This window comes from Peromyscus eremicus, chromosome 4, assembly GCF_949786415.1.
Source record: "Peromyscus eremicus chromosome 4, PerEre_H2_v1, whole genome shotgun sequence".
NCBI classification, from domain to species: domain Eukaryota; kingdom Metazoa; phylum Chordata; class Mammalia; order Rodentia; family Cricetidae; genus Peromyscus; species Peromyscus eremicus.
In genome coordinates this window covers 93,501,655-93,525,498 of record NC_081419.1, presented here as the reverse complement: position 1 = coordinate 93,525,498, position 23,844 = coordinate 93,501,655, and the positions used below count along the sequence as shown (strand labels likewise).

The window sequence follows — 23,844 nt, the reverse complement described above, 5'->3', positions numbered from 1 at the left end:
AGCAGTGCTGTGTGTGTGGAAAGGCCTGGGTGCAGTACACCAAACGCGCGTGTTCCAAGTGTCTGTACAGAGATTAGATGCCGCAGGCTTCGCTGCTTGGGGCTCAGGTTCAACGCGGGACAGGGAGCCTTAGAGCGCCAGCGGCCAAGCCAGATCGCCGCAGGCCAGGCTGCTCGGCGGAAGCTGAACTTTAGCGGCGGCGGAAGTGCGGCTCCGCACGGGCAAGATGGCGGCGCCCAGGGTTTCGTCGTTGGAGTAGGTGGCTGGCTGCAGAGACCCGCTTCAAGTGGCTCAGGCGGAGAACCCAGGAGCAAGGTGTCAGATTATTTGTCATAACCTGCTTGGGAGTCTTTGCACAGCAGTGGCTGAGACCCCTGTGTTACACAGACCCGGGGCACAGCCCTTCATTTTCGGTGGCTGACGGGTGTGACCCAAGATGCTTGGCTAGAGTCTTAGGCGCAGTCTCCGGACAGGTTGTGTCGTCAAAGTAAAGGCTGCGGTGTAAGAAGCAATTCGAAAACCCAGTAAATCCATGGTTAGTTTTTCCTTCGCTTCCGAGTTAATTTGTAGGAACTATCCTTATTGTGATTCAGGGTGTAACGTGTAGCACAAATTGATTTTACACAAATCTCTCCTGGAGATTGTGGGGGAGTACATTGGCTTCTTTCCGTAGCACGGAACTAGCTATTTTCATTCACCGGGGTTTATATAACAGGTACTGTGGTAGGCACGTTTCGTGCAATAATCTTTTGCTGTTGTTGTTTTGAAAGGTTTCATTTATCCCAGGCTGACCTGAAACTCCTGATCCTCCTGCCTCCACTTCCCAAATGCTAGGATTACCGGTGTCCCAGCCCTGTGCATTTTACAGTTGAAACTGAATTTGGAATAGCGTAAATAATTTGCCTAATTTTACTCTAATAAGTAGTGGAGCTGGTATTTGATTTCTGACTTACTGATTTCTAACACTACTGCTAAACTACCCACAACAGCCGTGTGTGTGTGTGTGTGTGTGTGTGTGTGTGTGTGTGTGTTTACTGCACAATGAAACCAAGGCCTTATGCATACTAGGCAAGCACTATGTTACTGACCTACACCACACACACACACACACACACACACACACAGTGTCTCCTAGCCTAGTAGCCTAGTCTAGCTCTTTTTTTTTTTTTTCCCTGAGATGGTCTCACACTGTCATCCAGGTAGTCCTAGAGCTAACTATGTAGACCTGGAGAGCTGTGATTATAGCTGTGAACATTTATAGACTTTTGTACACCACTCAGCCCAGAGAAAACTCAAAAAGTTTTTTAGGGGTAATATTATTTGGTTTTGTTTTTTCCTTTTTTGGGACAAGGTTTTGTTATATTATCGCACAAACCGTCCTAAAGCTCTCAATCCTGCTTTAACCTCCTGAGTGCTGGGGTTATAGGCATAGCCAATCACAGATGACTTTTGGTACTATCCTTTAAGTTACACACTCACGTGATTGTTTTGACATTTCTGTCCCCTTTAGCCCTTGTGTTAGGGATGTTTTCTATACTGGCCTCATAACTATAGTTATCACATCTGATCCTGCATAGCATTGGACGAAGAGTAAAGGGAATACATTATTGTTCGGCAGTGTTAGGATCTGATCTACCTGGCTAGTATCTCCTTGCTTCTTATTGCCCTTAGCTGTTAGAAAATGGCTAGCATACTGGGCTCTCCCATGTGCCGTATTTTTACATTTATTTTTATTACATTATCTCTTTAATGTATTTTGTGGCAATAGGCACACATGCCAGTGTACTTGTGGAGATCAGGGAACAGCTTGCAGGAGTTGGTTCTCTCTTTAGACTGTGTGGGCTGGGGATTGAATTCAGGTTGCCAGGCTTGGCAGCAAGTGCCTTTCTTTGCTGGTTGAGCCATTGAGCATTTGTTGATTTATTTGTTTATTTTCTTTCTTTCTTTTTTTTTTTTTTTTTTTTAAAGATTTATTTATTATGTATACAGTGTTCTGCCTGCATATATGGCTGCAGACCAGAAGAGGGCACCAGATCTCATTACAGATGGTTGTGAGCCACCATGTGGTTGCTGGGAATTGAACTCAGGACCTTTGGAAGAGCAGTCAATATGCTTAACCGCTGAGCTATCTCTCCAGCCCCTATTTGTTTATTTTCTTTGACAAATTCTCTCTGTGTAGACCAAACGAACCTCAAATTCATAGAGATCCACCAGCCTTTGCCTCCCTAAAGGCACGTGCCACTACACCTGGTGAATTTAACTTTTTTTTTTTTTTTTTTTTGAGCTGAGGATCGAACCCAGGGCCTTGTGCTTGCTAAGCAAGCACTCTACCACTGAGCTAAATCCCCAACCCCGAATTTATCTTTTTAAAGTACACAATTCAGTGGCTTTTTAGTACATATGTAAGATTGCTACCAATATCATCTAATTTGAGAATATTTTGAGAATTTTGTCACCCACAGATTGTATATAACCTAAATTGGCTATATATCCTTTTTGGTTGTTGTTTTGGGTTTTTTGTTTGTTTGTTTGTTTTGGTTTTTGGTTTTTTTTGAGACAGGGTTTCTCTGTGTAGCTTTACGCCTTTTCCTGGATCTCGCTCTGTAGACCAGGCTGGCCTCGAACTCACAAAGATCCTCCTGCCTCTGCCTCCTGAGTGCTGGGATTAAAGGCGTGCGCCACCACCGCCTGGCTGTTTTGGGTTTTTTTGAGACAGGGTTTTACTATGTAGCCTTGGCTGTCTTGGAACTCACTAGGTAGACCAGGCTGGCCTCAAACTCACAGAAACCCACCTACCTCTTCCTCCCAAGTGGTGCACCACCACGCCCACTCTTGTTTGTTTTTTGATACAGGGTTTCATGTATCTCAGGCTGGCTTTTGAACTACTTACTGTGTAGGCAAGGATAACCTTGAACTCTTTACCCTCTTGGCTTCACTCCCAAGTGCTGGGGTTCCAGGTGTGTGCTGCCACCCTTGTCTTGCCTGTAAATAATTTTACTGGATTGTTGGCCGGGGGGTGCTGATGGAGGAGGAAATAGCGATGAGGAGTGGGTTCACATGAACTCATGAAAACCCGAAGATGACCTGTGCTCAGTTATGAAGGCTGTTGTTTTATTGCTTTCAGGGGTGAGTGAGAGTGAGTCTCCACTCCAAGAAAGCCGTACTGGAAGGAGTCATACAAAGGGTAGAGCTTGAGAGCCATGATGCTGTCCAGACCGAAGCCTGGGGAGTCTGAGGTGGACCTACTGCGCTTCCAGAGTCAGTTCCTCAAGGCTGGTGCAGCTCCAGCAGTGCAGCTGGTGAAAGGAAGTCGGAGACGTGGTGATGCTCATCCGGAGCAGCTTCCGCTCCGGGACCACCGGGATGTGGTGACCCTGGACAGTGAGTGCCTGCAGGCATGGGCGTGAGGAGAGAGGGGTCAGCCTGAGGGCCCGCTTCTACCCTGAGGTGGCTGAATTCTGCTCCAGCTGTAACCTCTGTTGCTGAAATTTTGTTTTATTTTTGTTTTTTAGTATTCTATTTTGTTTGTGAGAAAGGGTCTCACTCTGGGGCTCGAGCTTATTTAGAGCTCAGTATTTAGTACAAACTGACTTTGAACTTGTGGCAATCTTCTGCCTAAGGTTGCAGATACTGGGAGACCAGCTGTGCACCACACGCAGCTCTGCAGCTCTACAGCTCCATTATATAGATGAAGAAACTGAGGTTCAGAGAGGTTAATGTCATACCCAAGATAGCACAGCTTGAGCCAGGGCCCAGAGTAGCTGTCTTGTTATTTGCGGCTGCCTCCAACCCAGATATCTTCTTAGAAAAGTGTGAATATACTCAATATCTGGGTTCTTTCTTTCAGATCTCCCGGATTTGCCCCCATCTCTGGTGCCCGCTCCTGCAAAGAGAGCTAGAGCCAGCCCTGGCCACCCGCTGCCGCAGGATGAAGACCCTGAGGAGAGGCTGAGTAGGCATGACCAGCACATCACCGCTGTCTTGTCTAAAATTATTGTATGTGTTAGCCCAGCTGGGTGGGCAGGGCATCCCGTTTGGGGAAGAAAGGGGTTTATGAGCAGAGGGTGCTGCAGAAAGGTAGACTTTTCCACTCTGCAGTCAGGGTTAGGGCTAGGTTAGAACTACCTAGAGCAGATCCAGCGTAGGTTCCTGAACCCCTGGAGTGAGGGTCCTGGGGCCAGTGGAATAGGGTTCAGCCTGGAGAAACCTGTGCGTCTTCATTCCTTTGTGTTTTGTTGCCACAGGAACGAGATACAAGTTCAGTCGCTGTGACTCTGCCCGTGCCCAGTGGTGTGGCTTTCCCCCCTGTGTTCCATCGCTCCCAGGAGAGACAGGTGAGCAAGGGCACCTTAGGTGGGTCCAAGTTAGGGTTTCTATTGCTGCAGCAAAACACCATGATCAAAGCAGCCTGGGGATGAAAGGGTTTATTTTAATTACCTTTCCATATCATAGTTCATCAGTGAAGGAAGTCAGGACAGGAATGTAAACAGGCAGGAACCCAGACGCAGAAGCTGTTGCAGAGGCCATGGAGGAGTGCTGCTTACTGGCTTGCTCCTTATGTCTTGCTCAGTTTGCTTTCTTATAGATCCCAAGTCCACCAGCCCAGGGATGACACTACCCACAATGGGCTGGGCCCTCCCCTATTAGTCACTGATTAAGAAAATGCCCTATGGATAGATTTTTTTTTTTTAAGATTTCTTTATTTAATGTGCACTGGTGTTTTGCCTGCATATACTCTGTGTGAAGGTGTCAGATCCTCTAGAACTGGAGTTACAGACAGTTGTGAGCTGCCATGTGGGTGCTCTTAACCCTGAGCCATCTCTCCTGCCCGCTACAGATGGATCTTATGGAAGCATTTTCTCAATTGAGGTTCCCTCCTTTCAGATGGCTCTAGCTTGTGTCCCTTGGCAAATACTATCCAGCACAGGTAGTGCTTGGAGAGTGAGTGAGTCTCAGGATAAATCTTCTGTAGGTACTTGGGGAAAGCTCTTTTTTATTTTAAAACTAAGCTGGATGTGGTGGTACACACCTTTGGCCCCAGCACTCTGGAGGCAGAGGGAGCCGGATCTCTGTGAGTTGAAGGCCAGCCTGATCTATAGAGCATGTTCTAGGACAGCCAGGGCTACACAGAGAAACACTGTCTCAAAACAAATGTTTTTTTAAAGTATGTGTATGGATGGATGAGCATGTGCACACAAGTGCTGGTGTCCACAGAAGTGAGTTATCAGCTCTTCTAAGCTGCCTGAGGAGGGTGCTGGGGATTGAACTTGAGGCTTCTGGAAGAATGGCGAGTGCTCTTAACTGCAGAGCCGTCTCTCCAATCCTCTTAAAAATTTCACTTTTGTCTGTACGGGTGTTTTGCCAGCATGCATGTATGTAAGTACACCACATTCAAGCCTGGTGCCCATGGAGATCAGAAGAGGGTTTTGAACCCATGGAACCGAAGTTAATGGATGGTTGTGAGCCACTTTGTGGGTGCTGCACTCAAGCCCTCTACAAGAGCAGCAAGTGCTGCTAACCACTGAGCCATCTGTTCAGCCACACCCCACTTTTTTCTCTCTCTCTCTTTTTGGAGACAGTTTCAGTAGGAGGCTGGCCTCAGACTCACAGGAATTTTTTTTCCCTCAACCTTCCTAAGTGTTGGAATCACATGGTTTCTTTTGCAGTGCTGGGAACTGAATGCAGTGTACTTCCTGCTGCTGGGCAGACAGTGCACCCTGATCTCTGTCCACTGTCCAAGTCCTGCTTCCTTCCTTTTTCTGTTGGCGTGAGAGTGTACATGAGTGTCTGGTGTGTATGCACACGTTTGTATGTGTGAACTCTGGAGGTCGGAGGACCACCTCAGGCGTCTTTCCCTGCCTTCTAATCTTCGTTGTTCCCAGCTTTGCATGTCAGACTAGATGGCCTTTGGGCTTGTTTTGTGTTTTGAGACAGGGTCTCTATGTAGTTTTGGCTGACCTGGAACTCACTGGATAGACCAGACTGGCCTTGAACTCACAGAGATCCTCCTGCCTCTGCCTCCCAAGTACCGGGATTAAAGGTGTTCACCACCATACCCAGCCTTAGATGGCCTTTGAATTTCCAGGGATTCTTTTGTCTCTATTCCCCATCTTGCTTTAGAAGTACTGGGATTGCCGGGCGGTGGTGGCGCACGCCTTTAATCCCAGCACTCGGGAGGCAGAGCCAGGCGGATCTCTGTGAGTTCGAGGCCAGCCTGGGCTACCAAGTGAGTTCCAGGAAAGGCGCAAAGCTACACAGAGAAACCCTGTCTCGAAAAACCAAAAAAAAAAAAAAAAAAAAAAAAGAAGTACTGGGATTACAGATGTGTGCTAATTGTGCCCAGTTTTACATGGGTTATGGGGAGTTCAAATTCAGGTCTTCCTGTTTACAGAGCAAATACTGTTTTTTGAGACAGAGTTTCCCTGTGTAGCTTTGCGCCTTTCCTGGAACTCACTCTGTAGCCCAGGTTGGCCTCGAACTCACAGAGACCCGCCTGACTCTGCCTCCCGAGTGCTGGGATTAAAGGCGTGCGCCACCACTGCCTGGCCAGAGCAAATACTTTCACTTAGTGTGTGTGTGTGTGTGTGTGTGTGTGTGTGTGTGTGTGTGTATGTGTGTGTTTGTATGTGTGGTGTGTTCATACCTGGGTATAGAGATCAGAAGAGAACTTGTGGGAGTCAGTTGTGTCCTTCCAACCTGTGGGTCCCTGGATCAAACCCACGTGGTCAGGCTTCAGGTCCCCTTACCAGCTTAGCCATCTTGCTGTTCCTCCTTTTTCTTTTGACACAAGGTCTCACCTCTCAGTCTGGCTTCAGACTTGCTGTGTAGCAGAGGATGTCTTGAACTCCTGCTCTTTCTGCCTGTACCTCCAGAGCGCTGGCTTTTAGATGTGTACCACCATATCCCAGAAGTTCTACTTTTTCTGAGAAAGTTTCTTTCCTCTTTTTTTTTTTTTTTTTTTAAATTTATTTATTTATTATGTATACAGTGTTCTGCCTGCATGTGTCCCTGCGCTCCAGAAGAGGGTGCCAGATCTTACTATAGATGGTTGTGAACCACCATGTGGGTGCTGGGAATTGAACTCAGGACCTCTGGAGGAATGGGCAGTGCCCTTCACCTCTAAGCCATCTCTCCAGCCCCAGTTTCTTTCCTCTTTGTTCCAAAGCCTTGGTTAAGGAGCTAAGGAAGAGCAGGTAATTAATATCAACAGCTTAGGTTTTTCTCTTTGTCTTGTAGGGGAAATCGGCAGCATCGGGTAAGAGGAGCATCTTTGCCCAAGAGATTGCAGCCAGGAGGGTGACTGAAAACAGGGTCCCAGCAGCTGGGGAAGTCGTCCCCAGCCTAGACCCACCAGAGGGTGAGTGCTGCTGAAATGCTTGCATTTGGTCTTTTTTGTCCCTTATAAATATACTTTGTATTTCTGCCTGTGGTGGGATGGGGCAGAGGTAGGTCTGATGGATTCCAGTCTGAGCTCGCCTGTAATGGAGGATGACTTTAAAATTGTGCCCCTCCTGCTTCCCATGGCCACCATGCCCAGTTTATACGGTTCAAGGGGTCAAACGCAGGGCTTCGTGTATTAGTAAGGATGTGCATGTTAGCAGCAGAGCCCCAGCCCCAGCCTCTCAAATGTACGTTTATTTGTTCTTTCTTTCCTTCTGTCTTTTTTTGCAGAGGTCCAGGTTCAGTTCTGAGCACCTACATGGTGACTCACCACTATTCATAACTCCAGTTCTAGACTAAATAAATCTTTTTTTTTTTTAAAGATTTATTTATTTATTATGTACATAGAAGAGGGTGGCAGATTTCATTACAGATGGTTGTGAGCCACCATGTGGGTGCTGGGAATTGAACTCAGGACCTCTGGAAGAGCAGTCGGTGCTCTTAACCTCTGAGCCATCTCTCCAGCGCATAGACTAAATAAATCTTAAAAATAAAGAAAAGAATTATTTTTATTAGGTGTTTTGTTTTTTGTTGTTGTTTTGGGGTCTTTGTTTGTTTGTTGTAGTTTTTCTTTGAATAAGCCTGGCTATCCTGGAACTTACTTTGCAGACCAGGCAGGCTGGCTTCTTCTTTTTTTTTTTTTTTTTTTTTTTTTAACAGATCCTGCCTCAAGTTTATTTGTAAAAACAGCATGGGGTCCTGATCATCTGCAAATAGTGTGTAGGTGTGTCACACCAGTCCATCTGTCTGGCAGACAGAAGCCTTTTCTATGGGGCCTTCACAGGGGCCTGGGCACCTTTGGGAGCCTGAGCTGGAGCTGAGGCCTCTGCCTTGGTTTGAGCCTTGGGCTTTGGCTGGCAGAGCCTACGACCCTTGGCCATGTAGCTTCTAATCCATTTCCTGAGCTTGGGGTGAGCGATGAAAGCGAGACGGCTGAGCCTGCGGCTGGGGCCCTTTGGCATCTTGGGCTTAACCGCCTTGGGCTTCACAAGGGCCTTGGTGGCCTCTGCACGCGCACTCACTGCCTTTGCACACGCACTCACTGCCTGTGCGTTATTGGCCTGCATCTTCTTCAGGCCTTTCTTGTTGTGCTTCTTGGCAAAGCGCATGTTCCTCAGGAACTGAACTTGGGGTCCACCCCCTTAAGAGATTCGTATCTTTGTGGCCGGGGTTTCTTGATACCATTTCTGTGCCATTTTCGAGATTGGTTGTGTGTGGTGTGGTTCTTGGACTTGGCCATGTCGGAACAGTAACCCGCGCCTCCCGAAGCGCCTGGGACCGGAAGAGAAAGAGCGCAGGCTGGCTTCTAATTCACTAAGATCTGCTTGCTTCTGCCTCTCAAATGCTGGGATTGAAAGGATGTGCCACCACCACCTGGCAAGAATTTTTTTAAATAAAGAAAGAATAACTAACAGCTGGGTGTGGTGGTCCACACCGTTAGTCCCAGCACTCAGGAAGCAGAGGCAGGTGGATCTCTGAGTTTGAGGGTAGCCTGTTCTACAACTCCTTCAAGCATACTTTTAATTGATTTCATATAGAAACTACTAAGGGAGGGCGAGTAATTAATTCTGCCTCTAATCCTTGAGTGCTACATCATCTACAGTATTAAAAACCCAGGCACTGGGGCTGGAGAGATGGCTCATTGGTGAAGAGTGAGTATTGGGGGTGGGTGGGTTAGAAGTGTCTGATAGAGACTGTAAAAGCTATTGACCAAGTTTTCATTAATGATTGAATTCCTAGTGGAAGAGCCTGAGGTAAAGTGGTGATAGGTGGCTATGTCAGGATCTGATGGCTCGGAGGGAAGTCTTCCCATATAAGTCTTAAGTGAGGAATGAATGAGAAGCTACCACCTTGCCTCTCCAGAAGGCCTGGACTGCTGTGTGGTTTCCATTTTGTGTCCAGTGGGACTAGCTGCCTTACTGAAGAGACCAGAGGGTCCAGGGAGAGCCAGGAGGGCAGAGTAATAAAACTGTACACTTCTTTCAGGTGCTGTGCCCTCTGAGCCACCCTCCTCCAGGGACAAAGGCAGCCAGTTTCTAGGGGGCAGCCATGACTTCCACAGATCGAATCTGGTCACAGGGAAGGGGCTGAGGAGCCAGGCGGCTGAGCAGGAAGTCCAGACCATCCACGAAGAGAATGTCGCAAGACTGCAGGCCATGGATCCTGAGGAGATCCTGAAGGAGCAGCAGCAGTTACTGGCTCAACTTGGTATGGGTGCTAGGTCTTCTCGCTGGGGCCAAGCTAAGGAAGAGCTGTCCATTGTTGGGGAAGGCCTTCTGTGAGGGCCAGGCACTTCGCTGTGTGTTTGCTTGTTTATTTTGGTAGTTGGAATTGAACCCTGGTCCTTACATATTCTAGGCAAATGCCATACCACTGAACTGTACCGCCAGCTCCTAAAGGAGGGAAGCAGTGAGCCCCTAAAGTATGTACAAGTATAGGTCAGACGTGTTTCGAATACTTACTTACTTAGTGGCATTGGAAACTGATGTGCTGTATGATGAATACTTTCGTGCATTTCTTCTGTTTTGTCCTTAAACTATTCCTCTACCCCTGGGATAGATACGGTATTAACTTAATTTTACTAATGGAAAAAAAAAAAAAAAGCTGGGCAGTGGGACTGCACACCTTTAATGTCAGCATTCACGAGGCAGAAGCAAGTGGATCTCTGAGTTCGAGGCCAGCCTGGTCTACAGAGTTCCAGGGCAGCCCAGGCTACACAGAGAAACTCTGTCTCAAAACCAAAAGCATCCGTGACTCTGCTGCTCAGGGTGCCACAGGCCTTTAACCCCAGCGCTTGTGAGGTGGAGGGAGGAGGACCAGAGTTCATGCCCAGCTCCATGGCTAGTTTGAGGCCTGCTGTCTCAGTGAGACCCTTCCGCTTCACCTACAGAAAACGTGAAGCTTCTGAGATGGCTCAGTGGGTAAGGGTGCTTGCTGAGCAAGCCGGATGACCAGGGTTTGATTCCTGGAACCCTGTGAAGGTGGAAGAGAGAACTGATCCCACTAAGTTGTCCTCTGACCCCACATGTGCACCATGGCACAGACAACCTCCCCATATCTCCTGTGACAACTTAAAACAAAGAATTCCTCAAAAGGGGAAAAATATGAGCCTCAGAAATATAGGAAATTCTCCACAGGTCACATAGATGGTGAGGACTGCAGAATGGATTGACTGGGGGGACGTAGGGGAGTGCTGCAGTTGAAACCCGAGTCTTGCACATGCCAGGCAAGGTGCTTTATACGTCTGGTCCTGTGGATTGGATTAAGACACAAATACAGGATTAAGTATAAGATTTAGTGCTTCTCACTGGTCTAGCCCCCAGCCCCATTATGTGACTGTTCTGCCTGTTGTAGATCACGCTGTGCTTTATTACAGCCATACTTCATCACCTGGTGTAACTACAGTATTCCTGTTGTACATGATAGGGTGGTGTGCTGCACCTTTCTCCTAGTCAGTCCTGTTCCCCACTGTATATTGAGCACTTACGTAACATATGTTCAGTTTTAGTAAATGTATGTGCAAACTGACTGAGAAAAAAATGAAAGAAATGGGCTCTATTCAACATCCTGTAAACCACAGCTACTTCAGACTTGACCTGGTGGCAAGCTGAGGCTCAGGCATGGGAACCGGGACCAAAGGACTGGAGAGCAGGGGCTATGGGGGATAGTCAGGCCCCAGGGGCTGTACAGGTGTGGGCTGGCAAGGTCATTAGAGAGCCACAGGAGAGTGCGGGGGTCCTGGGCTGTGGGGGGAAGCAGTTTGTCTTGTCCTTGGCACCCAGAGCTGGGAGACTTTAAGCAGGTGTCAGGTGTGCAGGAGGCTCAGGAGTACCCACCCTGCTTCTTACTCTCTCCACCTTTACCCTAGACCCCAGCTTGGTTGCCTTCTTGAGATCTCATGGCAATGCCTTGGAGCAAGCAGGAACAAAGGCCACCAAGGAGCAGAGCCCAGGAAGTCCCACAGTTCCTGTCACTAAAGAAGAGCCCATCGTGTCAACTTCTGCCAGTGAGTCCAGGAAGGAGGACAAGCTGGAGCTGAGAGCCCCAGGTGTGGAGGAGAGATAACATCTTTTGATGGATAAGAGCAGAGAGGAAAGGGGGCCAGTGATGGTGCACACCTTTAATCCCAGCACTCGAGAGGCAGAGCCAGCTGGATCTCTGTGAGTTCGAGGCCAGCCTGGTCTACAAAATGAGTTCTAGGACAGTCAAGGCTACCAACGAAACCCTGTCTTGAAAAACCAAAAAAAAAAAAAAGCCAGGTGGTGGTGGCCCATGCCTTTAATCCCAGCACTCGGGAGGCAGAGGCAGGCGGATCTCTGTGAGTTCGAGGCCAGCCTGGGCTACCAAGTGAGTCCCAGGAAAGGCACAAAGCTACACAGAGAAACCCTGTCTCAAAAAACAAAACAAAACAAAACAAAAAAGAACAAAAGAAAAAGAGTAGAGAGCAAAAAGGAGAATAGCCAGGTGTGGTGGCGCACGTCTTTAATTCCAGCACCCTGGAGAGGCAGAAGCAGGGGGATATCTATGAGTTTGTGGCCAGCCCGATGTCTCCATATCAAGTCCCGGGACATCCAAGGCTACAAAAGAGGGGAGTGGGCTGACAAGATGGCTCAGAGAATAAAGGTGCTTGCCACCAAGCCTGACAGCCTGAGGTAGATCCCTGGAGCCTACATGGTGGAAGAGAAAAGCAGCTCCCAACACACATGTTGTAACACACATACACACCTACCCCTCATACACAAAATAAATAAACGTAAAAAAAGAAAAAATAGTAGAAAAACCCTGCTTTCTCCTTGGCCTGGCTGGTGGGGAAGAGGATGCTCCTCTGCCCTGGGAGGTGGAATGTTGATCTTCATTAGTGCCTGTAAATTGGCACGGATAGTCCTCCTCTGCTGGGGCACGTCTTCCTGCGTACACTTCTGCTTACTTGTCCTGTTTCCCCTACTCCTCCCCACACCTGAAGAGGCAGCGAGAAGTCACCCGAGAGGCTGTGACTGCGGCTCCCTCCCATCTTCCCGCCCTTGCTGCGGATGCACAGCTCCTGCTTCATCCTCTTCCCTCAGTGTTGCAGGGCTGGTAGGGCCAGGGTGAGGGGAGAAGAAGCTGATGCAGGACCTCAGACATGCCAGACCAGAAGCAGAGGCCAGTGGACACACTTATTTCCCAGAAACAAGATTATTCCATTAGGGATTAACAAAAGAGAAAATTGAATTATGACCCGGAACCTCCTGCTCCTGGAGGACTGCTGGACCAGCCAGGCAGGCTGAGTGGGGGTGGGGGGGGAAGCTGAAGGATGTGGTATCCTGTGCCACTGGAGCAGCATAGCAGCCACCTCTTCTTTGTCCCTGTCCCTGTCCTTCAGCAGTCTGGAACCAGAGAGTGGACTGCTGTACCTCCCTTGTCCTGTGGTGTCCTGTCTTCCTCTTCTGTTCCTCCTCCTCTTCCTTTTCTCCTCTTTCTCCTTCGAACAAGTCTTTGGGGCCAGCAAGGGGCTGGAGCCAGGACTGCCTGTGTCTGCTGTAGTTGAATCATTCACCCAGTTCCCAGGGGTTCCAGCCCCCAAGCATACCATTTAGCCGTAGCTGGGGTAGAAGCTGCTCGATTCAGTGCAGAGGGCCTGTGGCAGCTGCTCACTGGGGAATCTTGCAGACCAGTGAGCCAAGCCCCTTGAGGAACACTGTGCTTCTCTCTCCCTAGCACTGAAGCTGCCCATGACCCCCCACAAAGAGTGGCTCCACATGGACACTGTTGAGCTGGAGAAGCTCCACTGGACCCAGGACCTGCCCCCGCTCCGGCGGCAGCAGACACAGGAGGTGAGGGGAGCCAGGTGGGATGGGGCTGCTGCTCTTCTGCCCAGAACTGGGCCTTGAGAAATAGCTCTTCTGTGCCCTCAGCTTCTCTCCTATCTCCTGCCTGGCCCTAAGGAAATGAGCCTCATTTCCAGTCAGAGTCCTAAAATGCCTGAGATTGAGGTGGTTGAGTATTGAGAAGTTGCTGCTGTTTCAAGCCCAAGTCTTTTTCTTTTTCTTAGAGAATGCAGGCCCGATTCAGCCTTCAAGGAGAGCTCCTGGCGCCCGATGTGGATCTGCCCACCCATCTGGGCCTGCACCACCATGGAGAAGAGGCAGAGGTAAGGTCTGGGGCCCAAAGAAGACTGGCAAGTGTTTAACAACTGCAGCAAAGGAGCTCTGGTCTGCCTTTGACCTGTGTGCCCTGTTCCAGCTCATGGACTTCTATCACAGTTTCTTAGAGTCAAAATGCTGTTCCTTCTCTGGCATTTTGCTCTGTTCTGAACTCAAAGCCAGGCCTTGCATGCTTTCCCTTAGGCCATTCCATCTCTCATGGGGCTGCCATCCTGTTTTCCTCTGGCCTAAGTCAAGCCACCCCTTACCTTGGAACGTTTCCCAGCTCTCCTTAGCTCACAAAATGAGGTCCTAGTTCCTCAGCTTGGCAGGACAGTCTGTAGGTCCTCCAGCTCTGCCTCCTTTACTCCTGCTCTACCACTCTGCTGATGCTGCCACATGATAGCCATTTTCACAGCCTAACAGGGCTCACTCCAAGGAATGTCCATACCCTTAGTCCATGCTGGGCCATTGAAGCCGTACCTACCTACTGAGACAGATTCCTTTTCCATACCTGTCTTCTGATTGGAAATTAAACATCAGCTACGGCTGCTCTTTCAGAGGTCCTGAGTTCAATTCCCAGCACCCATGTAGTGGCTCACAACCATCTGTAACTGTAGTCTCATGGGATCAGATGACCTCTGCTGGTGTACAGATAGATGTACGAGTAGACAAAACATCCATATACATAAAATAAACAAATCTTTAAGAACAAAAGCAAACATCAGCTACTGTATCCCCGTTTGCTTTATGCTACCGTTGCTGTGTGCATGTCCTGTATTCTTTGTCAGCCTGAGGCTCCAAGGAGAGCAAGGACTAGATATCATTTGCTTAGCTGCCTTTTCCTTGACACCCTCCTGGGTATTTAGGGGACACTACCCTGTGTCTCGATTCCTTCTGACTTTTTGTCCCTGCACCAGAGAGCAGGGTACTCTCTACAGGAGCTGTTCCACCTGACCCGTAGCCAGGTGTCCCAGCAGAGAGCACTGGCGTTACATGTGTTGTCCCAGATCATCGGCAGGGTAAGTGGACTGCTGGCCTGGTCCTCCCTAGTCCCACCCCATCCCTTACCCCTGATCGTAGACTTTCTTTTCACCGTGGGTCAGTCTAGGAATGGGTCAGCAAAGGGCCTATACCACTTCTGCATTTCATCAGAGTCTCATCCCCCAACCCCAAGGCCCAGGCTGGGGAGTTTGGAGACCGCCTAGTGGGCAGTATCTTGCGCCTCCTCTTGGATGCTGGTTTCCTCTTCCTGCTGCGCTTCTCTCTGGATGACAGGGTAGACGGGGTCATCGCAGCAGCTGTCCGGGCTCTTCGTACTCTGCTAGTAGCTCCTGGAGATGAGGTGTGTCAGGGATGGGAGCGGGTTCGGAGGTAGCAGGGTTCTGCTCTGCATCCCAGGTATGCCCTTTGCCAAGGCTGTACAGGCAGAATGGAGAATAGGGAGCAGGTGGCAGCCTCTTCTCAATGCCACAAGCCTGGGAGCCTTGCCTCTGCTATGTGTGTCGGGAGGGAGAATTTTGCTCTACCCTGGAACCATCCCGGAACTGTTTCTTGCCTGTCCCTCTCTTCCCACCTCTGCCCCATCCTCTGCAGGAGCTCCTTGACAGCACCTTCTCTTGGTATCATGGAGCTTCGGCGTTCCCTCTGATGCCCAGCCAGGAGGACAAAGAGGATGAAGGTGAGGAGGAAGAACCCACAACAGAAAAGGCAAAGAAGAAGACCCCTGAGGAAGAAAGCCGCCCTCCACCCGACCTGGCCAGACACGATGTCATCAAGGTAGAGGGCAATCTGCATTGCGGTCCTTGACCTAGCGGGCAGGTTTGTTGGGCAGGAGGGGTCATCAAGACCTGCACCTCCACCTCATGTGGCAATGGTTTCTTTCTCTGAGTCCTAGGGGCTCCTGGCTACCAACCTGCTCCCTCGGCTGCGCTATGTGCTGGAGGTGACCTGCCCAGGACCCTCTGTGGTCCTTGACATCCTGGCTGTGCTTACCCGCGTGGCCCGGCATTCCCTGGAGTCAGCTATGAGGGTGAGACGATAGGAGGGCACTGAATGGACAGACAACCCATGGGCTTGTTCTTCTCTATTTTATGGTTTGTTATTGTTATTTTTGTTGCTGTTGTTGTTTTGAGATAGGGTCTTATTATAGCAAGGGCTGGCCTAGAGCTCATGATATAACTCATGCTCGCCTGGAACTTGTGGACATCCTTCCTCAGCATCTGGGTACTAAGATTATAGGCGTGAGCCCATGGTCTGTGCCCAGCTGATGAACTTCATCTTGATCCTCTTTGCCTCCCTTTTCCTCCTGTCTCCTGTAGGTCCTGGAGTGCCCTCGGCTAATAGACACCATAGTTCAAGAGTTCCTGCCTACCAGTTGGTCCCCCATGGGGGTGGGGCCTACTTCCAGTCTATACAAAGTGCCCTGTGCTGCTGCCATGAAACTGCTAAGAGTCCTGGCTTCAGCTGGGAGGAATATTGCTGCCCGGCTGGTAAGCAGGACACAGGGCAAAAGATGAAGGGCAAAGACCAGCCTCGTTTGGGCTGGATTAAGCATGATCCATGAATTGATAGCTACCTCACTCCACCTTCCCCTTCCTCCCTGGTCCAGTTGCTTAGAAATTCAAGAGAAAGGAGCAGCAGGCAGGAGCCTGGGCACCTGGGTCTGCTGGACCTATTCCGGTGTCATAATGTGGGGAGGGTTCTCTGACACCAACCTGGTCTAGTGTTGCTGCATGCAGCAGGCACTCGTCACCTGTAGCCAAGCAGAAAAGGTACCTAGCAAAAGCTGTCTAAAGAGAAGGAAAGGGCGCTGGCCAGTGAGAGGGCTCAGCAGGTAAAGGCACTTGCTGCCAAGTCTGAGACCTGAGGCCAGTCTCCAGAACCCACACGGAAGAGGAGAGAAATGACTGGGCACGTTTCCTCTGACCTCCGTATGCATGCTGTGACATGTGAGCACCTGTAGCCCCAAATAAACATTAAAAAAAAGAGATGAAGGAGGGGGCTGAGGTTCTTTCACCGCCCAGAGCCATAGGCCCCGTGGCGTCACAGACTTAGAGAGGGAGCAGCTTGAGCCCATTTCCAAGAGAGAACCCGATACTCGGTGGATAATCCTGACACCACACCCTCTGCTCATCTCCAGTTGAGCAGCCTTGACGTCAGGAGCCGTCTGTGCCGATTTGTAGCTGAAGCGCCACAGGAACTGGCCTTGCCCCCTGAGGAAGCAGAGACGCTGAGCACTGAAGCCCTCCGTCTGTGGGCCGTGGTCGCTTCCTACGGCCAGGGTGGTGACCTTTACAGGTGAGGAGAGGCAAGAGGTAGGCCTCTCGTAGGGCCCTGCTGTTGGTGCGTTTTGAGTCTTACCTGTGACTTCCTTCAGCTTTGTTCAAGGTCCCAAGGAAGGGAGGCCGAGGGTGATGAGGGGATTTGTGCTGACTGATGGTTTGGGAGTCCCTGCTAGGGAAGAGAATGAACTGCAGTCTTTGACAAAAGCTTTAGTGTATTGGTGAAGTCAGATGCCAGTTCCCTTTTGGGGGCAACCATGAAGGGCTGCAGCCTTCCCAGTTTTCAGGACCCAGCCTTGCACGGTGTCTCCGTCCTGGGGCTTTCTCCCTCCTGATCCTCTGTCACCAGATTGAAGCTCCTGGCAGGGCTGTGCTTTGTGGCCTCATCTTGGTGTCTTCATACAGTGAAGGCCAGTTGTTCTTCCGCAGGGAGCTGTACCCAGTGCTCATGCGGGCCTTGCAGACACTGCCTACAGAGCTCAGTACCCATCCCCCACGGCCACTGTCCATGCAACGGATGGCCTCTCTGCTCACTCTGCTTACCCAGCTGACCCTGGCAGCTAGCAGCACACATCCTGAATCCACCAGGTAGGCAGCTCTGTCTGAGCCTGCCAGCAGGCATGCCCAGCAGCAACCCCAGGACAAATGGGAATGCTCCTCTAGAGGGAACAAGGCGGCCAGATCCTTACCTTGGTCCCTTTTGGCACTCCGACAGTGGCTCTGCTGAGGCCTATGTGTCCGCCATCCCTTCTTCAATCACCTGGACACAGGTATCTGGACTTCAGCCACTGGTCGAGCCATGTCTAAAGCAGGCCCTGAAGTTCCTGCCCAGACCTGATGTCTGGAATGCCCTGGGCCCAGTGCCCAGTGCCTGCCTGCTGTTCCTGAGTGCCTACTATCAGGCCTGGAGCCAGCAGGTGAGTGCAGCCTGCCCGCCTTGTTCTGCATGCCCCACGTCCTCCTGTCCGACTCTTCCCCACTCGTCCTCTGTCGGCACCTCTCCCCCCCTTTCTGTGGCTGGGGTAGGCATGTGTAATGTGGCAGGTCCTGAGAGTGGAAGGCTGGCACCCAGAGCCTCACACATGCTAGGCAGTTGCTTCTCCACTGAGCCCACCCTCTCCTTTTCTCTTCTCCCTGTCTCTTCCTACCTCTGTTTCCCAGGAACCTTGTTGGTGGGACCAGAGAACCCTGAGCAGCAGCTCAGCCTCTGTCTTTTCTTCTCATGTTCCCCTAGATGTTGTGTACTAGAGCAAGCTCAGGGCTGTCTGTCCTTCAGAAAGGTCGGGCTGTGGCCCTTAGCATGAGGGCACTGGTCTAGGTCTCCAGGCCTAGGAAAACGGGTGTTTGGGCCATCAGCTCAGGGACCCTCTTAGCATGAGGACACTGGTCTAGGTCTCCAGGCCTAGGTAAATGGGTGTTTGGGCCGTCAGCTCAGGGACCCTCTCGCTCCTCCAGGTGAGCTTGTGCCCAGAGGATTGGCTTCAGGACATGGAGCGCTTGTTGGACGAGTTCTTGCTACCGTTGCTGAATCAGGCTTCTCTGGGCCATTTGTGGGATTCCTTGAGGTATGTTCTGTGGGCAGCTGGGGGAATGTGGGGAGGAGGCACTCCCTCTCCTGGGGGTCTCCTGGCTCTGTCTTCCCAGTCCATCCCAGGATGTGGCCCCTTTCGGGCCTGAAAGAAGCCCAGATTCCCACGGGGAGAACCCTGCTCTGCACAGCCAGGTCCCCACTTGCACCCCCAGACCAGAATCTCCTCAGCATCTACATTCTCCTCCAGGCACTGCTCCGCGCTCTGCAATCCGCTGTCCTGTGCTCCTGCTCCTGAAGCTCTCCCCAGCCTGGTGTCACTGGGCTGTGCAGGAGGTTGTCCCCCTCTCAGTGTGGCTGGCTCAGCCTCACCCTTCCCATTCCTCACTGCTCTCCTCTCTCTTCTCAACACTCTGGTCCGGATCCACAGGGGGCTTTGTGGACAGGTAAACCTTGGGTGCCTATTTAGAGGCCAGGTATGGGGCCAAGATAGCAGGGGGAGGAAAGGGGGGAGGGGCCAGAAGAAGGGAGGGGGAGGGGGCAGAAGGGAGGGGGAGGGGATCAGAAGAAGGGAGGGGGAGGGGGTCAGAAGAAGGAAGGGGAGGGGCCAGAAGAAGGGAGGGGGAGGGGCCAGAAGAAAGGAGGGGGAGGGGCCAGAAGAAGGAAGGGGGAGGGGATCAGAAGAAGGGAGGGGGAGGGGCCAGAAGAAGGAAGGGGGAGGGGATCAGAAGAAGGAAGGGGGAGGGGCCAGAAGAAGGAAGGGGGAGGGGCCAGAAGAAGGAAGGGGGAGGGGCCAGAAGAAGGAAGGGGGAGGGGCCAGAAGAAGGAAGGGGGAGGGGCCAGAAGAAGGGAGGGGGAGGGGCCAGAAGAAGGAAGGGGGAGGGGATCAGAAGAAGGGAGGGGGAGGGGGCCAGGAGAAGGGAGGGGGAGGGATCAGAAGAAGGGAGGGGGAGGGGGCCAGGAGAAGGGAGGGGGAGAGGATCAGAAGAAGGGAGGGGGAGGGGGCCAGGAGAAGGGAGGGGAGGGGACCAGGAGAAAGGAGTCCTTATTTTTCTGAGTGGCTGGGAGGGGCAGCAATCCGGGAGCCCTAGAACACATTAGAGTCAATTTCCAGATCTGAACAAACTTGTTTCTTCAGCTGGCTGCTGTGTTGGCTACCCCGGGACTCCAGAACTACTTTCTCCAGTGTGTGGCTCCTGGGCCTGCACCACAGCTCACACCCTTCTCTGCCTGGGCCCTGCGCCATGAGTACCACCTGCAGTACCTGGTGCTCTCCTTGGCCCAAAAAGTGGTGGGTTCCTGTCTGCAGAGTCAATTCCACACTTATCCCCCTGCCTCTGTTGCCGGGGCTGTTTCTGTAGGCCGTGCCCTTCCTACTGAGGCCGTAGTCCCTGGTTCATGTCCTCCGTCTTCCTGTCCACTTCCTCACTCTTTGCACGCTCCATGCCGCCCTCCCTGCACTGACTAATTACCGTCTTCCTCCCCAGGCACCACTGCAGCCAGAGCCAGCCGCCAGGACTGCCCTCCACCATGCTATGGCCTTGGCCCTGCTGAGCCGGCTGCTGCCTGGAAGTGAATACCTCGCCCAAGAGCTGTTGCTGAGCTGTGTGTTCCGGCTGGAGTTCCTGCCGTGAGTCCAGGGGTTTCAGGCATCCGTGTTTGGCACTTTTGGATACTGCTTAATTTTGTTACCCAAACAGCATCTTGGAGCCAAGAAACCTAGGTTTTAGTTTCTTTCTTTCAGGTATTATACTTAATTTGTATAAGTAAAGTGAAGATGAGGCTATTCATCTTCGTCCCACCCAAGAATGATAAGACTTTACAGTGTGACAGTGACTAAGAAATGGTGCATAAGCTGGGGATGCCGCCGAACACTAGACGCCTGTGGCATGTGCAAGGCTCTGATTCAAGTGGGGACTGGGTATGGGGATGCACACCTGTCATCCCAGCACTTGGGAGATAGCAGCAAGAAAATCAGGAGTTCAAGGCCAGCCTTGGCTACCTGTCAAGTTCTAGGTCAGCTACATGAGAAAGAGACTGTCTCAAAAGTAAATAAATAAATAAACAAGAGCTGGTTGGAACACCAGAATGAGGCTGTCTCATAAATAAATAAGTAACTAGGAGTTGGCTAGAACACACCTCAGTCCCAGCACAGCTCGAGATCAAGCCCAGAACCTTAAGTCAACTTGCCTCTGTCCCATTTCCTAACTGCTATGCAACATTGTGGTGTGAGGGACTATCAGGGGAGCAGAAAGGCACAGGACTGAATCTGGGAACCCTGGAGAGCTGATGCAGCTGTCTAGATGCTATGGTCCCAGCCCTCAGTTTTGGCTTTTGTGTCCTGTTACAGGGAAAATGCGTCAGGTGGTCCAGAAGCAGCTGACTTCTCTGATGGACTGTCCTTAGGGAACAGTGGGGACCCTCAGTGTAGACGAGGGGCCCTCCTAGTTCAAGCTTGCCAGGATCTCCCGAGCATCCGCAGCTGCTACCTGGCCCATTGTTCACCAGCCCGAGCCAGCCTGCTGACCTCCCAGGCCTTATACCGTGGGGAGCTACTGCGAGTCTCAAGCCTGCTACTGCCTGTGCCCAAGGAGCCACTGCTGCCCACCGACTGGCCCTTCCAGCCGCTGATACGTCTCTACCATCAGGCTTCAGATACTCCCTCTGGGCTTCCCGCGGCTGACTCTGTAGGCATCGCCATGCGGGTCCTACAGTGGGTGCTGGTTCTAGAGAGCTGGCGTCCTGAGGCCCTCTGGGCTGTGCCTCCTGCTGCCCGCCTGGCACGGCTCATGTGTGTGTTCCTGGCGGACAGCGAGCTATTCCGAGAGACTCCTGTGCAGCATCTGGTGGCAGCTCTTTTAGCGCGGCTCTGTCAGCCCCAAGTCCTGCCAAGCCTCAACCTGGACTGCCCGCTCCCTGGCCTGACGTCTTTTCCCGACCTCTATGCCAGCTTCTTAGACCACTTTGAGGCCGTCTCCTTTGGGGACCACTTGTTTGGGGCTCTGGTCCTCCTCCCTCTGCAGCGCCGATTCAGTGTCACCTTGCGCCTTGCTCTCTTTGGGGAGCACGTGGGAGTCCTGCGAGCCCTGGGCCTGCCACTGACTCAGGTATGTGCTCAGCCTTTCAGGGTCTGCCTAGGACCCCCGTACTGGACCCTTGGGGCAGTCCTGAGTAGTGCGGAGCTTTGGGGGGCCTCGGTTCCTCATTTTACCTCTTGGGGGCTGTGAGGGCGTCAGGATGGTAGAGAATAGAAGGGACTCTTTCCCTTCCGTGGTGTTCTGTTCCCTAGAATCTGGCAGACAGAGAGTAGGTATTCATATTAACAAGGTTTGGCTTCTGCTTATAAACTCCTGCAGTCTAGATGAAGGATATGCTGAGACCAGAATCAGAACCATTGTTCTTAATTACTCAGATTCTTGGCTTGGTAAGTCGGAATTCAGAGAATTTTTAAAACGATCAGAGTGGATTTGCCATAAGGAAAAGGTGTTATGGGGGAGATAGGTTTGACCTGGGGTGGAAGTCTGGGGAGAGTTTGACTCTTTTGAGAAATTTCTGTGGAGCACTTACTGGAAATAAGGCTAAGAAACAAAGTCCTAAAGGGTGGTCAAGCTCACGCTGGGCATGGTGGTGCACGCCTTTAATCCCACACTCAGGAGGCAGAGGCAGGCAGAGCTCTGTGGTTCCAGGACAGCCAAGGCTGTTACACAGAGAAACCCTGTCTCCAAAAACCAAATAAGTAAGTAAATAAATAAGTAATGATAAATAAATAATAAAAAAATTTTAGAGCCAGATGTGGTAGTGCACGCCTTTAATCTCAGCACTTGGGAGGCAGAGGCAGGTGGATCTCAGTGAGTTCAAGGCCAGCCTGGTCTACAAAAAATCGAGCTCCAGACAACTAGGAATGTTACAGAGAAATCCTGTCTGGGGAAAAAACAAAACAAACAAACAAACAAAAAACACTTAAGAAATCAATACTGTGTGTGTGCTGGAAATGGAACCCAGGGCTTTATGAATCCCAGGAAGGTGCTCGGGCTCTAAGCCACACCCCAGCACTGGTCTTTGCTCTTTAGCTTTCATCCATGTACTAAAGAAGGGAAATGTCCTTCTAGGGCCTGCTCTCTGCCCTTAGGATTTGGTTACTTGTGACCAGCCGTCACTCAGTGTCCACTGATGCTCATGTCTGCCCTCGCCCTCAGCATATCCTTTCCCTCCATCGCAGCTGCCTGTGCCCTTGGAGTGCTACACAGAGCCTGCTGAAGACAGCCTGGCCCTCCTGCAGCTCTACTTCCGGGCCCTGGTTACCGGCGCACTCCGCCCACATTGGTGCCCTGTCCTCTACACTGTAGTCGTGGCTCACATCAATAGTTTCATCTTCTCTCAAGACCCAAAGAGCTCAGTGAGTCACATCCCAGTGTTCAGAGGGAGGGGGAGCAGGTGGGCCAGTTGGGGAGGAGGTGAGTGTTAAGCAAGGCCAGTGCTGGGTACCAGTCCTTGGCTAAGTCCCACATCCCCCTCTTATGCTGCTAGGATGAGCTGAAGGCTGCCCGAAGGAGTATGCTTCAGAAAACGTGGCTGCTGGCAGATGAGGTAGGGTTGTGGGGATTAGGAAGGTGAAAGATACGGGCTGGGCTGGGGCTTAAGGAACCAAACCTCAACAGACTCACCACCCACTTCATGGTTTTCCCCTCTCTACAGGGTCTGCGGCAGCATCTCCTCCGCTATAAGCTTCCCAACTCCAGCCTCCCGGAGGGCTTTGAGCTGTATTCCCAGTTACCTCGCCTGAGACAGCAGTACCTTCAGACATTGCCCACAGAGGTGCTCCAGAATGGAGGATTCAAGACGTAGTGCACTAGGCACCAGCTAGAGATGGATATATTCTCCTGGGGCTTGCCAGCGGAAGTCTGCTCTTACAGAAGAGCATCAGTCCATAAGGGAAAGTGGGGGACTTGCCTTCCTGAGAGCACATTGTTTGAGCCATTTTTAGAACAGAAGGAACTCTTATTACATCCGGATACTGGAGCTGAGGATCTGGGGCCTCTGAGGGCTTTGCTAGGAGTGGAGGGTGACCTGTTTACCCCACTGTGGGCGCAGAACAGTCTGAGTCCCCTCTCCTTACCCACTTCCAGTCCTTACCAGACATGGGTGTATGATTGCTCTGCTGCCCGTTGAAATAAATTCTTTTCTAGTCTAGCTGGTCTGGACTGGTTTTTTTCGTGTTCAGAGTTGGTAGCAAGGATGGATTATCTCTAGAGAGGTGGGAGAAAAACATCCCAATGGGAGGTAGAAACAGTCTCCATCTGCAGGTGGCAGAGATGTGTTTCCTAGAGGTTTGTGATAGTGACAATGGTCTTGGGAGTGGGTGTGGTCCTGGAGAACTCTGTGCAGGCCCCTGGAAGTACAGGGGTCAGTGAGGCCAAATGTCAGCCTGATGTAGTACTTTCCAATATGCCATTCTCTGTGGGCTTTTTTT

General features: G+C 51.2%; 1 protein-coding gene and 1 pseudogene across 3 annotated transcripts; one reads left to right on the top strand and one right to left on the bottom strand.

The window, feature by feature from the left end:
- Positions 1 to 204: 204 nt before the first annotated feature.
- Positions 205 to 23,564, top strand: Rpap1 (RNA polymerase II associated protein 1). Of its 3 annotated transcripts, none has more exons than XM_059261172.1 (25): positions 205 to 315; positions 3,125 to 3,381; positions 3,848 to 3,996; positions 4,245 to 4,334; positions 7,237 to 7,357; positions 9,427 to 9,648; positions 11,309 to 11,488; positions 13,138 to 13,253; positions 13,472 to 13,570; positions 14,483 to 14,584; positions 14,740 to 14,907; positions 15,159 to 15,341; positions 15,460 to 15,594; positions 15,884 to 16,054; positions 16,705 to 16,862; positions 17,276 to 17,434; positions 17,562 to 17,763; positions 18,302 to 18,411; positions 18,625 to 18,820; positions 19,513 to 19,665; positions 19,862 to 20,004; positions 20,725 to 21,481; positions 22,594 to 22,770; positions 22,902 to 22,961; positions 23,070 to 23,564. In XM_059261172.1, the coding sequence occupies exons 2-25, from the start codon at positions 3,201 to 3,203 to the stop codon at positions 23,217 to 23,219; spliced, it is 4,182 nt and encodes a 1,393-aa protein (XP_059117155.1). In that variant the 5' UTR covers positions 205 to 315; positions 3,125 to 3,200; the 3' UTR covers positions 23,220 to 23,564. The 3 variants fall into 3 exon arrangements, with proteins under 3 accessions (XP_059117155.1, XP_059117156.1, XP_059117154.1); XM_059261173.1 differs by having other exon boundaries at positions 212 to 535; positions 11,309 to 11,446; XM_059261171.1 differs by having other exon boundaries at positions 212 to 535.
- LOC131909513 (large ribosomal subunit protein eL29-like) lies at positions 8,207 to 8,727 on the bottom strand (annotated as a pseudogene).
- Positions 23,565 to 23,844: the final 280 nt, after the last annotated feature.